Source organism: Hemitrygon akajei, chromosome 6 (genome assembly GCF_048418815.1).
Source record: "Hemitrygon akajei chromosome 6, sHemAka1.3, whole genome shotgun sequence".
Lineage (NCBI taxonomy): Eukaryota > Metazoa > Chordata > Chondrichthyes > Myliobatiformes > Dasyatidae > Hemitrygon > Hemitrygon akajei.
In genome coordinates this window covers 128,339,597-128,354,690 of record NC_133129.1, presented here as the reverse complement: position 1 = coordinate 128,354,690, position 15,094 = coordinate 128,339,597, and the positions used below count along the sequence as shown (strand labels likewise).

Sequence of the window (15,094 nt, the reverse complement as noted above, 5' to 3'; positions counted from 1 at the left end):
TCAGGACTTGCACCACCAGGTTCAATAATAGTTACTGTCTGACAACCATCAAATACACTCAATTGCCCATCCATTGAGATGTTCCCATAACTAATGATCTCACTTTAACAATTCTTTATCTTGTTATCTATTGCTATTTATTTATGCTTACATCTGCACAGTTTGTTGTCTTTTGCACGAAGGTGATCTTTCATTTATCCTGTAATATTTACTCTTCTCTTGACTTGCTGAGTATGTCTGCAGGAAAATGAATCTCAGGGTTGTATATGGTGACATGCATGTACTTTTATAATAAAATTTACTTTGAACTTTATAGATGACCTGTTATTCACACTTACTGGGCGTATTTTATTCACTTTTAGAACAAATTTTGCTACCCCCTTAAACACACACCTTTAATCCATGGATCTTGGTTTTCTGTGTACTCCTGCCCTGTCATATCATATCTCTTATATGTGTGTCTCTGATTTGGTTACCATTGATAAAATATTTTAAGACATTGTACTTTTGCATTAAGGATTCTCTATAAGTGCAAACCCTTGCATTAATAGCTCAACACAGATGTGGAGCACTATTTATAATACATTTTTTTGTTACTGTTTTTTCTTTGCTTCATTTATAGATGTGGCATGGAATCCTTTGTGTTTAAAAATTTAGAGTTACTACAAGAAGAAAGAGCAGCTGAAGTTGAAGAAACCAGGTAGGCTTTCTCAGAGCTCCCCTTTCATCTCTTTAAGCTTCATGAACTTGTGATACTCAGCCACTCTACTTCAATCATTAATAATGCCCAATAAATAAATAAATTATGACTAGCGATTAGTTTCTCTAATACTTATTAACTGATTGCTCCAGGAACCAAAAAAGGGATTCCAAATTAAGGATTTCTGATTCAAGTCAACTTGCAATGTTTAATATTCATGAGTTTATTTATCAAAGATTAGTTATTGCTTATGGCTCCTATTGTCTGTAATTTGTATAGGATTACTAAATGCTGGAAAGTACTCATACACAACTTGACGGATGTAATAAAATATTCATGATCTGTCCCTGGAAAGCTCATGCTTTTAAGTACCCTAGCAAGAGATTTCTGACAGCAAATGTATGTTGAATGGAGCTCATTAGTTATATACATGTAAAGAGACAAAGCACACAATATATTAAGGGCCTGCACCAACAAAAGGCCACATATGTACATTGGGAACTTGGGTCCTTATTTGGATTAGGGGAAAATGATTGCAACCTTCAAAAGGCTGAAAACCAGTTTAGAATTGAGTTCATTCTCTGCTGCATGTCATTCTGTACATGGTTCTGTGATCTGTGATAGAACTTATAATGTTGCAACTTCAATTTATTCAAACATCTACTGTCCTCATCTGAGCACCTGCCAGTCCCACTTACCTATCACTCTTTACTTGTTGATCTAAATTAATGTCTGGTTTACCACCACCTCTGATACTGAATTGACTATCATACTTTTAAGTCCCTCTGTAGCTTCACCATTCCCTTGCAGTACTTCTGATACTGAATTGACTATCTTGTTTTTAAATACCTCTGTACCTTCACTATGTCTGATCTCTGTAACTTTATTCATCTCTGCAACTTCTTGAAATATCTGTTCCAACAGTCCTACTTTCTTGTGCATCTATGATTTTTGAGCTGGGCCACTTATCCTCAGCAGACTAGGCCATAGCTTTGGAATTTCTTCCCTTAATTCTTTCCATCTGCCAGTCTCTTCCTCCTTCCCAAAGCTTGCTTTTTACCAATTTTAAATGTGTGCCTCAATGTCATACTTTATCTCAGGTGTAGCATTTTAAGATTTTTTTTCTAAGTTAGGGGGGCTGTATAAATGCAAGTTCTTGCTGATTATGTCATAGTGTTATTTTTATTTTTTTTTCAGAGAATGGCAGGAAAATGTCTCTGTGAAAAAACTTCAGCAGCGAGGAGTATGTCTGCTGAAGCTTCAGGTGGCAAGCCAGAGAACTGGACTTAATGGACGCTTCATTGTCAGCTTTGAACCTAGAAAGTATGAAGCCAGTGCATCGTTGCCCAGCAATAACTTTGGTCCTGGTGTGTTTCATTTATTTAATGTTGTTACTTGAGTTGCATCAAAAGTGTACTTCAAAAATTAATTGCTATTCCATTCACCTTTTCGTAATAAAGTCCTCAAGAGTGTGAAACAATAATTGTACAGCACAGAGCAGTCTCTTTGGTCCACCATGTCCATGTAGACAATCAAGTACTCCAGCAATGGGCCAACCAATGCTTTAGAAAGTTGTACCATAGCCTTCCTTCTCTGATATTCTAGGTCCCTGCTAATAAAGGTAAGTATCTATTGGCTTCTTCACCAACATATCTACTATGCTTCCATCTCAAAGATCCTTGGACTTGTATAGTGAGGGTCCTCTGTTCTTTTATATTCTCTAATGCTGTGCCATTCATTTTATATAACCTGCCCTTATTAGTTCTTCCAAAGTGCATAATTTTATACTTACCAGGATTACATTTCATTTGCAAGTTGCTCTTCCCATCATATTGACTGATCAACATCATTTTGCAGCCTCCAATTATTCTCCGTTTTATTATCATCCATTTTAATAAATTCTGCACGCTTAACAATCATGCTTCCTATGTTCATACACAATTTTTTAAAGTATGCAACCAGTAAGGATCCCAGCTCTGATCCCTGTAGTACACAACTAGACACAAACTTTCAATAACTTAACGATACAAAATTTCTAGGTAATTTTTTTGATTATTTTTTGAGTTGTACAGTTAGCATTTATTCCCAACTACATTATTTTATGATCTTTGTAAGAAGCTTTTCTTTGCTTTTAAAGAATAAACTGGAATATTCAAAGTTGGTGACAAGCAGTTCCCACATAATTTTTTTTGTTGCTCTATATCTCCAGTTAGGTTTCTGTTGTGTTTCATGCTACACTGAGATCAGGTGATCAGTGGTACAGAAATTGTTCCCATTTCCCTTTAAGGCTGCATCCTGACAAGCGATTAGAAAGTGCAAGGAGCTCTAATGTCCATGATGTGCATTCTTTCTGGATCAATCACTTGTTACTTATGCAAACAGAAATTAGAAATGATCTAGTTTTTTTTTCTTTTTGCATAGTGTATTTTGAATTGTAGCATAGAATACAACTTTGTGCCAGGTGGTATAATGCTTCATTTAGCTGAAACTTGAACATTACTCAAGTGAAATGAGCATATCATTAAGTTTTATTTTGTCTTTGTTCAGGGGATATTGTAGGTTTATATGACAACCAAGGCTCCACTTCTTTGGACCAACTTGCATCTGGTGTTGTAACACGCATCACGCAAAAGTCAATCACTGTGGCTTTTGATGAATCCAGTGATCAGCTAAACTTCAACAATGACTCTTCCTATAAACTTTTAAAATTGGCTAATGATGTCACCTATAAAAGGCTGAAAAAGTAAGCATTATATATTTTATCTTAAAGTCTTATGCTTTAATAAGAACCTGATTTGATTTTTGTAAGTGTAGATTTGTTGTTAGATGCATCTGTAATATATGTCAGCTAGATACTACTGGATTTGAACTGCTTGTTGCTATTACTTCTGTCTTAATACATTTAAAAGTTCTGCATCATGAACTATTCTACTCAAGAGTGGTGACCTACCACTCAAAAATACCATAAGACATAGGGGTAGAATTAGGCTGTTTGGCCCATTGAGTCTGCTCCGCCATTCCATCGTGGCTGATTAATTATTTCTCTCATTCTACTCTACTGCCTTCTGCTTGTAACCTTTGACACTCTGATTAATCAAGAACCTATCAACCTCTGCCTAAAATATACCCAGTGACCTGCCTTGCACAGCAATCTGTGGTAGATGAAATCCATAGATTCGCCACCCTCTGGTTAAAGAAATTCCTTCTCATCCATCTGTCTAAATAGATATCCCTCAATTCTGATTCTGTGTGCTCTGTTCCTATACTCTCTCACTATAGGAAACATCCTCCACACCCACTTTCAATATTCAATAAGTCGCAATAAAATCCCCCTTCTTCTAAACTTGTGAGTACAGGCCCAGAGCTATCAAATGCTCCTCATATGTTAACCTTTTTGTTCCTAGGATCATTCTCGTGAGTCTCATCTAGACTCTCTCCAATGCCGCACATCTTTTCGATAAGGGGCCCAAAATTGCTCACAGTACTCCAATGCCTTAGAAAGCCTCAACATTACAGAACTGTGTAAAAGTCTTAGGCACATGTAAAAAAAATCTAAAGCAAAGATGCTTTGAAAAATAATGAAATGAAAAGTTTCTGAATTTCAAAAAACATACTATATAGAGCAGTAAACAGATAAAAAAAACTAAATCAAATTAATATTTAGTGTGACCACCCTTTGCCTCTTAGGTACAGTCATTCAGTTTTATAAGAAAATCGTCTGGTATGTTGTGCCAAGCATCTTGGAGAACTTGCTACAGTTCTGCAAACTTTGGCTGTCTCACTTGCTTCTGTCTCTCCAGGTAATCCCAGACAGCCTCGATGGTGTTGATATCAGGACTTCGTGGAGGCCATTCCATTTGTTGCAAACTCTTTGTTCTTCTTTTCAGTGAAAGTAGTTCTTTATGACCTTGGTTGTGTGTAGGGGTTATTGTCCTGCTGCAGAATGAAGTTGGGTCTGATCAGACACCTCCCTGATGGGATTGTGTGATGGATGAAAATCTGTTTGTACTTTTCAGCATTGAGGAGTCCATTAATTCTATGGAAATCACTACCTCTATTTACAGAAATGTAGCCCAAACTTGCAGGGAGCCTCTACTTTGCTTCACTGTTGGCGGCAGAGTCTCAGCCATGTAGTACTTTCCAGCTCCCTTATGGACAAACTGCCTTCTGTTTGAGCCAAAAATCAGTCCAGGGCACTTGCTGCCATAGTTCAGTCCTTGAGTTTGTGTATAGCTGAGTCACTTGGCTTTGTTTCCTCTTTGGAAGAATTGTTGTTTGGCAGGAACTTTTGTATGAAGACCACTTCTGACAAGACTTTGACTGTAGAGGGGTGTACTTGGGTTCCAGTGGTTTCTGTGAGTTCAGAGCTGATATCAGTGGTAGAATTCTTCCAATTTAGAAGGGACATCAGTTTTGTGGATCTTTTGCTTGCTGCACTCAGTTTCTGTGGCTGAACACTGTTTCTGGTCCTCAACCTTTCCTGTTTCTTTGTGCTTCTTCAGAAGAACTTGGTCCACGTATCTTGTGTGAGTATTGTGTGCAGTTTTGGTCACCTACCTACCAGAAAGATATAAAGAAAGTTGAAAGAGTACAAAGAAAATTTACAAGGATGTTGCTGGGTCTGGAAGAATTGAGTTATAAGAAGAGATTGAATAGGTTAGGACTGTATTCTTTAAAACTTAGAAGATTGAGAGGAGATTTGACAAGTATACAAAATTATGAGGGGTATAGATAGGGTAAATTCAAGCAGGCTTTTTCTACTGAGGTTGGGTGGGTCTACAACCAGAGGTCATGGGTAAGGGTGAAAGGTGAGAAGTTCAAGGGGAACATGAGGAGAAACCTCTTTGCTCAGAGGGCTGTGAGAGTGTGGAATGAGCTGCCAGCACGAGTGGTGCATGCGAGTTTGATCTTAATATTTAAAAGAAGTTTGAATAGGTACATGGATAGTAGGGATGTGGAGGGCTATGGTCCCAGTGCAGATTGATGGGAGTAGGCAATTTTAAATGGATTTGTCATGGACTAGATGGGCCAAAGGTTTTGTTTCTGTGTTGTACTTCTTTATGACTCTATGACTCTGTGGTCGATTACTTAACGTGTTATTCTCTTTAACAAAATACAAATATTTCTCTAATGTTTAATTTTTTTGGAAAATGAATGTTTGGAAATCTAAAAATTGCTCTTTCCTATTTCACACTAATGCAGAAGACAAAAAATACACATCTAAAGCAAAAGTTATGTGAACAATCTAGGGTGCTTAAGACTTGCTCAAAACTGTACATCCATGACTTTTACATTCTGGTCATCTTGATGTGAATGCAACATTGCATTTGCTTTCCACACCACTGATTCAACCTGCAAGTTAACCTTTAGGGAATCCTGCACAAGGACTCTGCACCTCTGATTTATGAATTTTCTTCCCATTTAGAAAATAGTCCAAGCCTTTATTCTTTCTGCCAAAGTGCATATCCATGCCTTTCCCTATATTATATTCCATCTACCACTTCTTTGCCTTCCCCCAATCTGTCTTGTCCTTCCGCAGATACCCTGGTTCCTCAACACTTCCTGCCCCTCTACCTATCTTCTTATTGTCGAAGCCATAAAGCCATCACTTCTGTCGCCTGACACTCTCACATTTCTGGCATTCTGCTAGTGTCTTCCATAGTGAAGACTGATTAAAATGACTTATTAAGTTCCTTTGTCATTTTGTTGCCCCCCATTACTACCTCTGCATCATCATTTTTCAGTGGTCTGATATCCACTCATGTCTCTCTTTTACTCTTTATATATCTAAAAAAACTTTATTTATCCTCTTTTATGTTATTTGCTAGCTTACTTTTATATTTTCTCTTTCTTCTCTTTATAGCTCTTTAGTTGGCTTCTGTTGTTTTTAAAAGCATCCCAATCCTCTACCTTCCTAATTTTTTAAATATATATTATATTGCTTCTCTTTTGCTTTTATGTTGTCTTTGACTTCCCTTGTCAGCCAGAGCTGCCTCATTCTCTTTTTAAAATACTTATTTATCTTTGGGATTAATCTTTCCTATGCCTTCCAAATTTCCCCCATAAACACCAGCCATTACTGTACTGCCATCATCCTTGCTAATGTTCCTTTCCAGTCAACTTTGGCCAGCTGCTCTCTCATACCTCTGTAATTCCTTTTACCCTGTAATATTGATACATTCAATTTTATCACCTCCTCAAACTGCAAGGTGAATTCTATCATTTTATGATCACTGCCTCCCAAGGTTTCCTTTACCTTAAGCTTCCTAATCAAATCAGTGTCATTACATAACACCCATTCTAGAATTGCCATTCCCCTAGTGGGCTCAACTACAAGTTGCTTTAAAAAAACATCTCATGAGCATTCTACAAATTCCCTGTCTTGGGATCCAGCAACAAATGGATTTTCCCAATCTTCCTGCATATTGAAATTACCCATGATTATTGCAACATTACCCTTCTTACATGTCTTATTTTGTCTCCCTTTGCAATTTGTAGTCCATTTGTCTATTGTTCATAGGCTTGACCCCGCCCGGGAGGCAACATAGAAACTGCTTTCTACTTCTCTAATTATAGAATCCCCTATCATTCCTGTATTCCTCTTCTCTCACCCCCTCCCCTTCCCTTCTGAGCTTCAGAGCCAGACTCAGGGCCAGCAACCTGCTTGTTGCAGATTCCCCACGGGCAAGTGGAACCACCTCCTCCCCCCCCCCCCCCCCAACAATATCTGAAGCAGTATTCTTATTATTGAAGGGAACAGCCACAGTGGTACTCTGCATGAGCTGCCTATTCACTTACTCTCTGCTGAAAGTCAGCCGGGTACCTGCCTCCTGCAACAGAAGGATGGCTACCTCCCTGTAACTCCTACCTATCACCTCCTCATTTTCCCATATGAGCTGAAGGTCATCCAGCTGCAGCTCCAGTTCCTGAACACTGTCTGTAAGGAGCTGCGGCTTGATGTTTTGTGCAGAAGTAGTTATCAGGGAGACTGGAGGTCACCCAAATTTCCCACATCTCAAACAAGGAAAATATCACTACCTCTGGATCCATTCTCAGCACACTAGCTCTGTACTAACAGGATAAAAAAACTTAATAGAAACTTGCTTACTTAGAACCTCCACCTGTTCTTGTCCAAGCCTGTTGAGCCAAAGCTGGACCATTCCAACCCCGCCCCACTCCAAAAGTGGCCGCCTCACTTACACCTCATTTCTTTTAGTTGGTTCTGTGCTGATTTCAGCTTGACAAAAACTGGAGGCTCCAAACCTTTTTTTAAACTTTGTACTGTGTCACTAATGAAAGACCTCTCATGCTTATTTCAGCCCTACGAAAGAATATAGATAGCTACTCTGTTTCTGGTCTAAAGGACCAATGTTAACATAAAGTGTGTATTTTTTCTCTTGAAACATAAAATCATTTTAGGCAATTGATTTTAATTAATTTCTTTGATGTTTTAGAGTAACGTGTAGAAAATTCTTGTTCTGTTAGAGCTTTATTGCATTTGTTAAAAATTATTGTTTAATTTTAGTGCTTTAAACGCCTTAAGTCAATATCATGCTGGACCTGCTTCCAACCTCATTGATGTCCTGTTTGGTGCTTCCGAGCCAAGTTCTCCATCAGAAATTCAAAGTAAGATCAATTTCTTAAACATAATTTCTTCATTGCTTTTAAAGTCTTGGAAGGTGGAGCACTACATAATTTTACTACAAGTGCATTGAGTTTATAAAAGATGTCAAAGCAAAGGATCATGAAGTAAATCAGGCAATACTCGTGCAAAAAGAGAAGCGGTTAACATTTCCGATTTGAAACTCTGCATCAGAACTAGGAAGGAGAAAAGATGGTAGTTTCCAGATGCAGAGGAGGTTGGGAGGGAGAACCAAAGAAACATCCCTGATAGGGTAAGACTAAATGAGTTAATACAGCAAATAAAAAAACGACACTACATTGGCTTTGTTTTGTGATTCTGATGGCAAGGCTCATAGTGGGAGGTGGTGCCCAGTGGCCTGATTGTACCAATGGTGAGTAAAAAACTGAGCCAAAATCACAAATGGATGACTGACAAATAGATAATTCTCATAAAATCTGAAAGAAATTTTTTTATTTTGTTTAGAGATACAGTGCGGAATAGGCCCTTTCTTGAAAGCAAGACAAATATATTCCAAATAAAAAAATTTTGAATGGAAGAAGGACACTACTGTGGCTCACAAGTGATGTCAGAGCCAAAGTAAAAGCAAAAGAGAGGGCATACAAGGAAGCCAAAGCTAGTGGGAAGATAGAGGATTGGGAAGCTTTTAAAAACTTGCAGAAGGAAACTAAGAAGGTCATTAGGAAAGAAAAGGTAAATTATGAAAGGAAACTGGCAACTAATATCAAAGAAGATACTAAAAGCTTTTTTATGTATATAAAGGGTAAAAGAGAGCTGAGGGTATATATAGGACCAATAGAAAATGATGCTGGAAATACTGTAATGGGAGATGCAGAGATGGCAGAGGAACTGAATGCGTATTTTACATCAGTCTTCACAGTGGAAGACATCTGCATTATACCAAACATTCAAGAGTGTTAGGGAAGTGAAGTATGTGCAGCGAAAATTACGACTGAGAAGGTGCTCAGGAAGCTTAATGGTCTGAGGGTAGATAAATCTCCTGGACCTGATGGAATGCACCCTTGGGTTCTGAAGGAAATAGCTGGAGAGGTTGTGGAGATATTAGCAATGATCTTTCAAGAATCGATAGATTCTGACTTTGTACCGGATGACTGGAATATTGCAAATGTTATTCTGCTATTTAAGAAGGATGTGAGGCAGCAGAAAGAGAACTATAGACCTATTAGCCTGACATCAGTGGTTGGGAAGTTGTTGCAATCGATTGTTAGAGATAAGATTACAGAGTACCTGGAGGCATATGGCAAGATAGGCCAAAGCCAGCATGGTTTCCTGAAAGGAGAATCTTGCCTGAAAAATCTCCTGCAATTTTTTGATGAAATTTCAGAAGGGTCGACAAAAGGAGATGCAGTAGATGTGGTGTACTTGGATTTTCAGAAGGCCTTTGACAAGGCACTGCACATGAGGCTGCTTAGCTTAGATAAGAGCCCATGGAATTACAGGGAAGTTACTAGCATGGGTGGAGCATTGGCTGATTGGCAGAAAACAGAGTGGGAATAAACGGAACCTATTCTGGCTGGCTGCCAGTTACCAGTGGAGTTCCACAGGGGTCGGTGTTGGGACCGCTGCTTTTTACAATGTATATCAATGATTTGGACAATGGGATTAATGGATTTGTGGCTAAATTCACCGATGATACAAAGATATGTGGAAAAGCGGGTAGTGTTGAGGAAACAGAGAGCCTGCAGAGAGACTTAAATAGTTTAGGGGAATGGGCTGTTACATGGAACCAGCAGTAATAGATGTGGAACGGAGTCAGGGAATTATTGCAAAACAACAGAATTTATTAACACTCAAGCAGAAACATGGAAAATTAAACAAGCGACTAACTTAAAACGAAGCTAACAGCGCTATGCGTCTATAGCTTCCAAACAGTTAAACTTGGGAACAATTCTTAACAGAGTCTTACTGGAGCACAGTCTCAGAAAGTTTCAAGGATTCACGGGGGAGATTGATAGGAAAGACTTTTAGTTTCGAAGTGTAGCGAAGTGACGATCTTGAAGACGGAGATTCAAAATACAGCAAAGAAGTGGGTCCCGCAGAGATACGCCAAAATGGCCACAGTACCTTTCTGAAGGCGATTCGGCAGACACACAGTACCTCTGGAACACTGATCTCACAAAGCAGCCATTGTACCTTTACAGTGGAAGCGAGTTCACGATGCGGTCTGTTTTAAAGAGTCCACAAAAAATGAGAATTGCACCACGTAACTGACAGGAGAAGTCCCTTTTCCAGGACTGGTCACCACACACCCGAGACTTTGCAGGGGTTTACCAAAGTGGGTACCAAAAATCCACGTTTGGATTACGAAGTGTCAGTCACCTCCGAAATGCACAGCGTTATTGACTACCCACTCCCTTTTGGGTTTGATCAAAGCTTGCTCTCTTCACTCTCACTAATGACTCTGCTGTCTAACACAACGACTCTCCACCAAAGTGGGTCTCTCAAAATGTGTCTCCGGAGCAATCTGCGCGGCTGCTTTTATACTGTTGGGATAGGTCATCGTGTAACACTACAAGAAACAAAGTTACAGATTTCCAGTACTTCACGTACTGTTCCAAGAATTGATACTGGGGTACATAACAGGACAAAGAAGTGGCAAATGAAATACAATGTAGGAAAGTGTATGGTCATGCACTTTGGTGGAAGAAATAAATGAGCAGACTAATGCAGAGATAAAAAGGGACTTGGGAGTCCTTGTGCAGGATACCCCTAAGGTTAACCTCCAGGTTGAGTTGGTGGTGAAGAAGGTGAATGCAATTTTGGTACTTACTTCTAGAGGTATAGAATATAAGAGCAGGGATATGATGTTATGTTGAGGCTGTATTAGGCACTTGTGAGACCACACTTGGAGTATCGTGTGCAGTTTTGGGCTCCTTATTTTAGAAAGGATATACTGACATTCGAGAGGGTTCAGAGAAGATTCATGAGAATGTTTCCAGGAATGAAAAGGTTACTGTTTGAGGAACTCTTGGGCTGTATTCCCTGGAGTTCAGGAGAATCGGCGGGGGGGGGGTTGTGGAATCTCATAGAAACATTTGCTGGAAAGAAATTCGGATGGTTGTTTGTCTCCCAGGTGCCAGGGTCCGGGATGTTTCTGATTGTGTCCATGATATCCTGAAGTGGGAAGGAGAACAGCCAGAGGTCGTGGTACATATTGCTAACCACGGCATAGGTAGGAAAAGGGAGGAGGTCCTGAAAACAGATTACAGGGAGTTAGGAAGGAAGTTGAGAAGCAGGAGTGCAAAGGTAGTTCTCTCGAATTACTGCCTGTGCCACGAGACAGTGAGTATAGGAATAGGATGAGGTGGAGGATAAATGTGTAGCTGAGGGATTGGAGCAGGGGGCAGGGATTCAGATTTCTGGATCATTGGGACCTCTTTTGGGGCAGGCATGACCTGTACAAAAAGGACGGGTTGCACTTGAATCCCGTGGTGACCAATATCCTGGTGGGGAGGTTTGCTAAGGTTATTGAGGAGAGTTTGAACTAGAATGGCTGTGGGGGTGGGGTGGGAACTGAACTGCAGCGACGGAGGAAGAGGCGGTTAGCTTACAAATAGAGAAAGCTTGTAGACCATGCGAGAAGGAGGGTAGGCAGGTGATAGAGAAGGGATGCGCTCAGACCGATGGTTTGAGATGTGTGTATTTTAATGCAAGGAGTGATATGAACAAAGTGGATGAGCTTAGAGCATGGATCAGAAATTGGAATTATGATGTTGTGGCCATTACAGAGGCCATGCTCAGGGGCAGGAATGGCTACTTCAAGTGCCAGGCTTTAGATGTTTCAGAAAGGACCGGGAGGGAGCCAAAAGAGGTGGGGGTGTGGTACTGTTGATCAGAGATAGTGTCATGGCTGCAGAAAAGGAGGAAGTCATGGAGGCATTGTCCACTGAGTCTCTGGGTAGAAGTTAGGAACAGGAAGGGGTCAATAACTCTACTAGGTGTTTTTTATAGACCACCCAATAGTAACAGGGACATCGAGGAGCAGATAGGGAGACAGATTCTGGAAAGCTGTAATAATAACAGGGTTGTTGTGATGGGAGATTTTAATTTCCCAAATATTGATTGGCATCTCCCTCGAGCAAGGGGTTTAGATGAGGTGGTGTTTGTTAGGTGCATTCAGGAAGGTTTCTTGACACAATATGTAGATAAGCCTACAAGAGGAGAGGCTGTACTTGATCTGGTATTTGGAAATGAACCTGGTCAAGTGTCAGATCTCTCAGTGGGAAAGCATTTTGGAGATAGTGATCACAATTCTATCTCCTTTACCATAGCATTGGAGAGGGATAGGAACAGACAAGTTAGGAAAGCATTTAATTGGATTAGGGAAAAATATGAGGATATCAGGCAAGAACTTAGAAGCATAAATTGGGAACAGATGTTCTCTGGGAAATGTACGGCAGAAATGTGGCAAATGTTGCGGGGATATTTGCGTGGAGTTCTGCATAGAACTCCAAGGAGACGGAAAGGTTGGTAGGGTATAGGAACCGTGGTGTACAAAGGCTGTTGTAAATCTAGTCAAGAAGAAAAGCAAAGCTTACCAGTGGTTCAAAAAGTTAGGTAATGATAGCGATCTAGAAGATTATAAGGCTAGCAGGAAGAAGCTTAAGGAAATTATGAGAGCCAAAAGGGCCTTGAGAAGCACTTGGCGGACAGGATTAAGGAGAACCCCAAGGCATTCTACAGGTATGTGAAGAGCAAGAGGATGAGACGAGAGAGAATAGGACCAATCAAGTGTGACGTTGGAAAAGTGTGTATGGAACCGGAGGAGATGGCAGAGGTACTTAATGAGTACTTTGCTTCAGTATTCACTACGGAGAAGGATCATGTTGATTGTAGGGATGACTTACAGCAGACTGAAAAGCTTGAGCATGTAGATATTAAGAAAGAGGATGTGGTGGAGCTTTTGGAAAGCATCAAGTTGGATAAGTCACTGGGACTGGAGGAGATGTACCCCAGGCTACAGTAGGAGGCGAGGGATCTCAGCAAGGCATTTGACAGAAACATAGGAAACCTACAGCACAATACAGGCCCTTTGGCCCACAAAGCTGTGCTGAACATGTCCCTACCTTAGAAATTACTAGGCTTATCCATAGCCCTCTATTTTTCCAAGCTCCATGTACCTATCCAAAAGTCTCTTAAAAGACCCTATTGTATCTGCCTCCACCACTGTTGCCGGCAGCCCATTCCACGCACTCACCACTCTCTGCATAAAAACCCTACCCCTTACATCTCCTCTGTACTTACTCCCAAGCACCTTAAACCTGTGTCGTCTTGTGGCAACCTTTTCAGCCCTGGGAAAAAGCCTCTGACTATTCACACAATCAATGCCTCTCATCATCTTATACACCTCTATTAGGTCATCTCTCATCCTTCGTCGCTCCAAGGAGAAAAGGCCAAGTTCACTCAACCTATTCTCATAAGGCATGCTCCCCGATTCTGGCAACATCCTTGTAAATCTCCCCTGCACCCTTTCTATGGTTTCCACATCCTTCCCGTTGTGAGGCGACCAGAACTGAGCACAGTACTCCATGTGGGGTCTGACCAGGGTCCTATATAGCTGCGACATTAACACTCGGCTCCTAAATTCAATTCCACGATTGATGAAGGCCAATACACCGTATGCCTTCTTAACCACAGAGTCAACCTGTGCAGCTGCTTTGAGCGTCCTATGGACTCGGACCCCAAGATCCCTCTGATCCTCCACACTGCCAAGAGTCTTACCATTAATACTATATTCTGCCATCATATTTGACCTACCCAAATGAACCAATTCACACTTATCTGGGTTGAACTCCATCTGCCACTTCTCAGCCCAGTTTTGCGTCCTATCAATGTCCCCCGTAACCTCTGACAGCTGTCCACACTATTCACAACACCTCCAACCTGTGTGTCATCAGCAAACTTAGTAACCCATCCCTCCACTTTTATAAAAATCACGAAGAGTAAGGGTCCCAGAACAGATCCCTGAGGCACACCACTGGTCACCGACCCCCATGCAGAATATGACCCGTCTACATCCACTCTTTGTCTTCTGTGGGCAAGCCAGTTCTGGATCCACAAAGCAATGTCCCCTTGGATCTTATCTCCTTACTTTCTCAATAAGCCTTGCATGGGGTACCTTATCAAATGCTTTGCTGAAATCCATATGCACTACATCTACTGCTCTTTCTTCCTTCATTATGTTTAGTCAAATCCTCAAAAAATTCATTCAGATTCGTAAGGCACAACCTGCCCTTGACAAAGCCATGCTGACTATTCCTAATCATATTATATCTCTCCAAAACTTCATAAATCCTGCCTCTCAGGATCTTCTCCATCAACTTACCAACCACTGAAGTAAGACTCACTGGTCTATAATTTCCTGGGCTATCTCTTCTCCCTTTCTTGAATAAAGGAACAACATCCGCAACACTCCAATCCTCTGGAACCTCTCCCGTCCCCATTGATGATGCAAAGATCATCGCCAGAGGCTCAGCAATCTCCTCCCTCGCCTCCCACAGTAGCTTGGGGTACATCTCATACAGTCCCGGTGACTTACCCAACTTGATGCTTTCCAAAACCTCCACCACATCCTTTTTCTTAACATCTACATGCTCAAGCTTTTCAGTCCGCTGCAAGTCATCACTACAATCACCAAGATCCTTTTCCATAGTGAATTCTGAAGTAAAGTATTCATTAAGTACCTCTGCTATTTCCTCTGGTTCCATACACACTTTCCCACTGTCACACTT

At 40.7% G+C, this 15,094-nt stretch overlaps 1 protein-coding gene across 1 annotated transcript in view; it reads left to right on the top strand.

Moving 5' to 3' along the window:
* ighmbp2 (immunoglobulin mu DNA binding protein 2) overlaps positions 1-15,094 on the top strand; it is a 79,239-nt gene that overhangs the window by 6,871 nt on the left and 57,274 nt on the right. Inside the window, exons 2-5 of the mRNA XM_073049224.1 lie at positions 623-700; positions 1,898-2,067; positions 3,248-3,443; positions 8,226-8,326. Of these exons, the coding sequence (XP_072905325.1) occupies positions 630-700; positions 1,898-2,067; positions 3,248-3,443; positions 8,226-8,326 (538 nt within the window). The 5' untranslated portion in view covers positions 623-629. The remainder of the gene's footprint in view (positions 1-622; positions 701-1,897; positions 2,068-3,247; positions 3,444-8,225; positions 8,327-15,094) is intronic.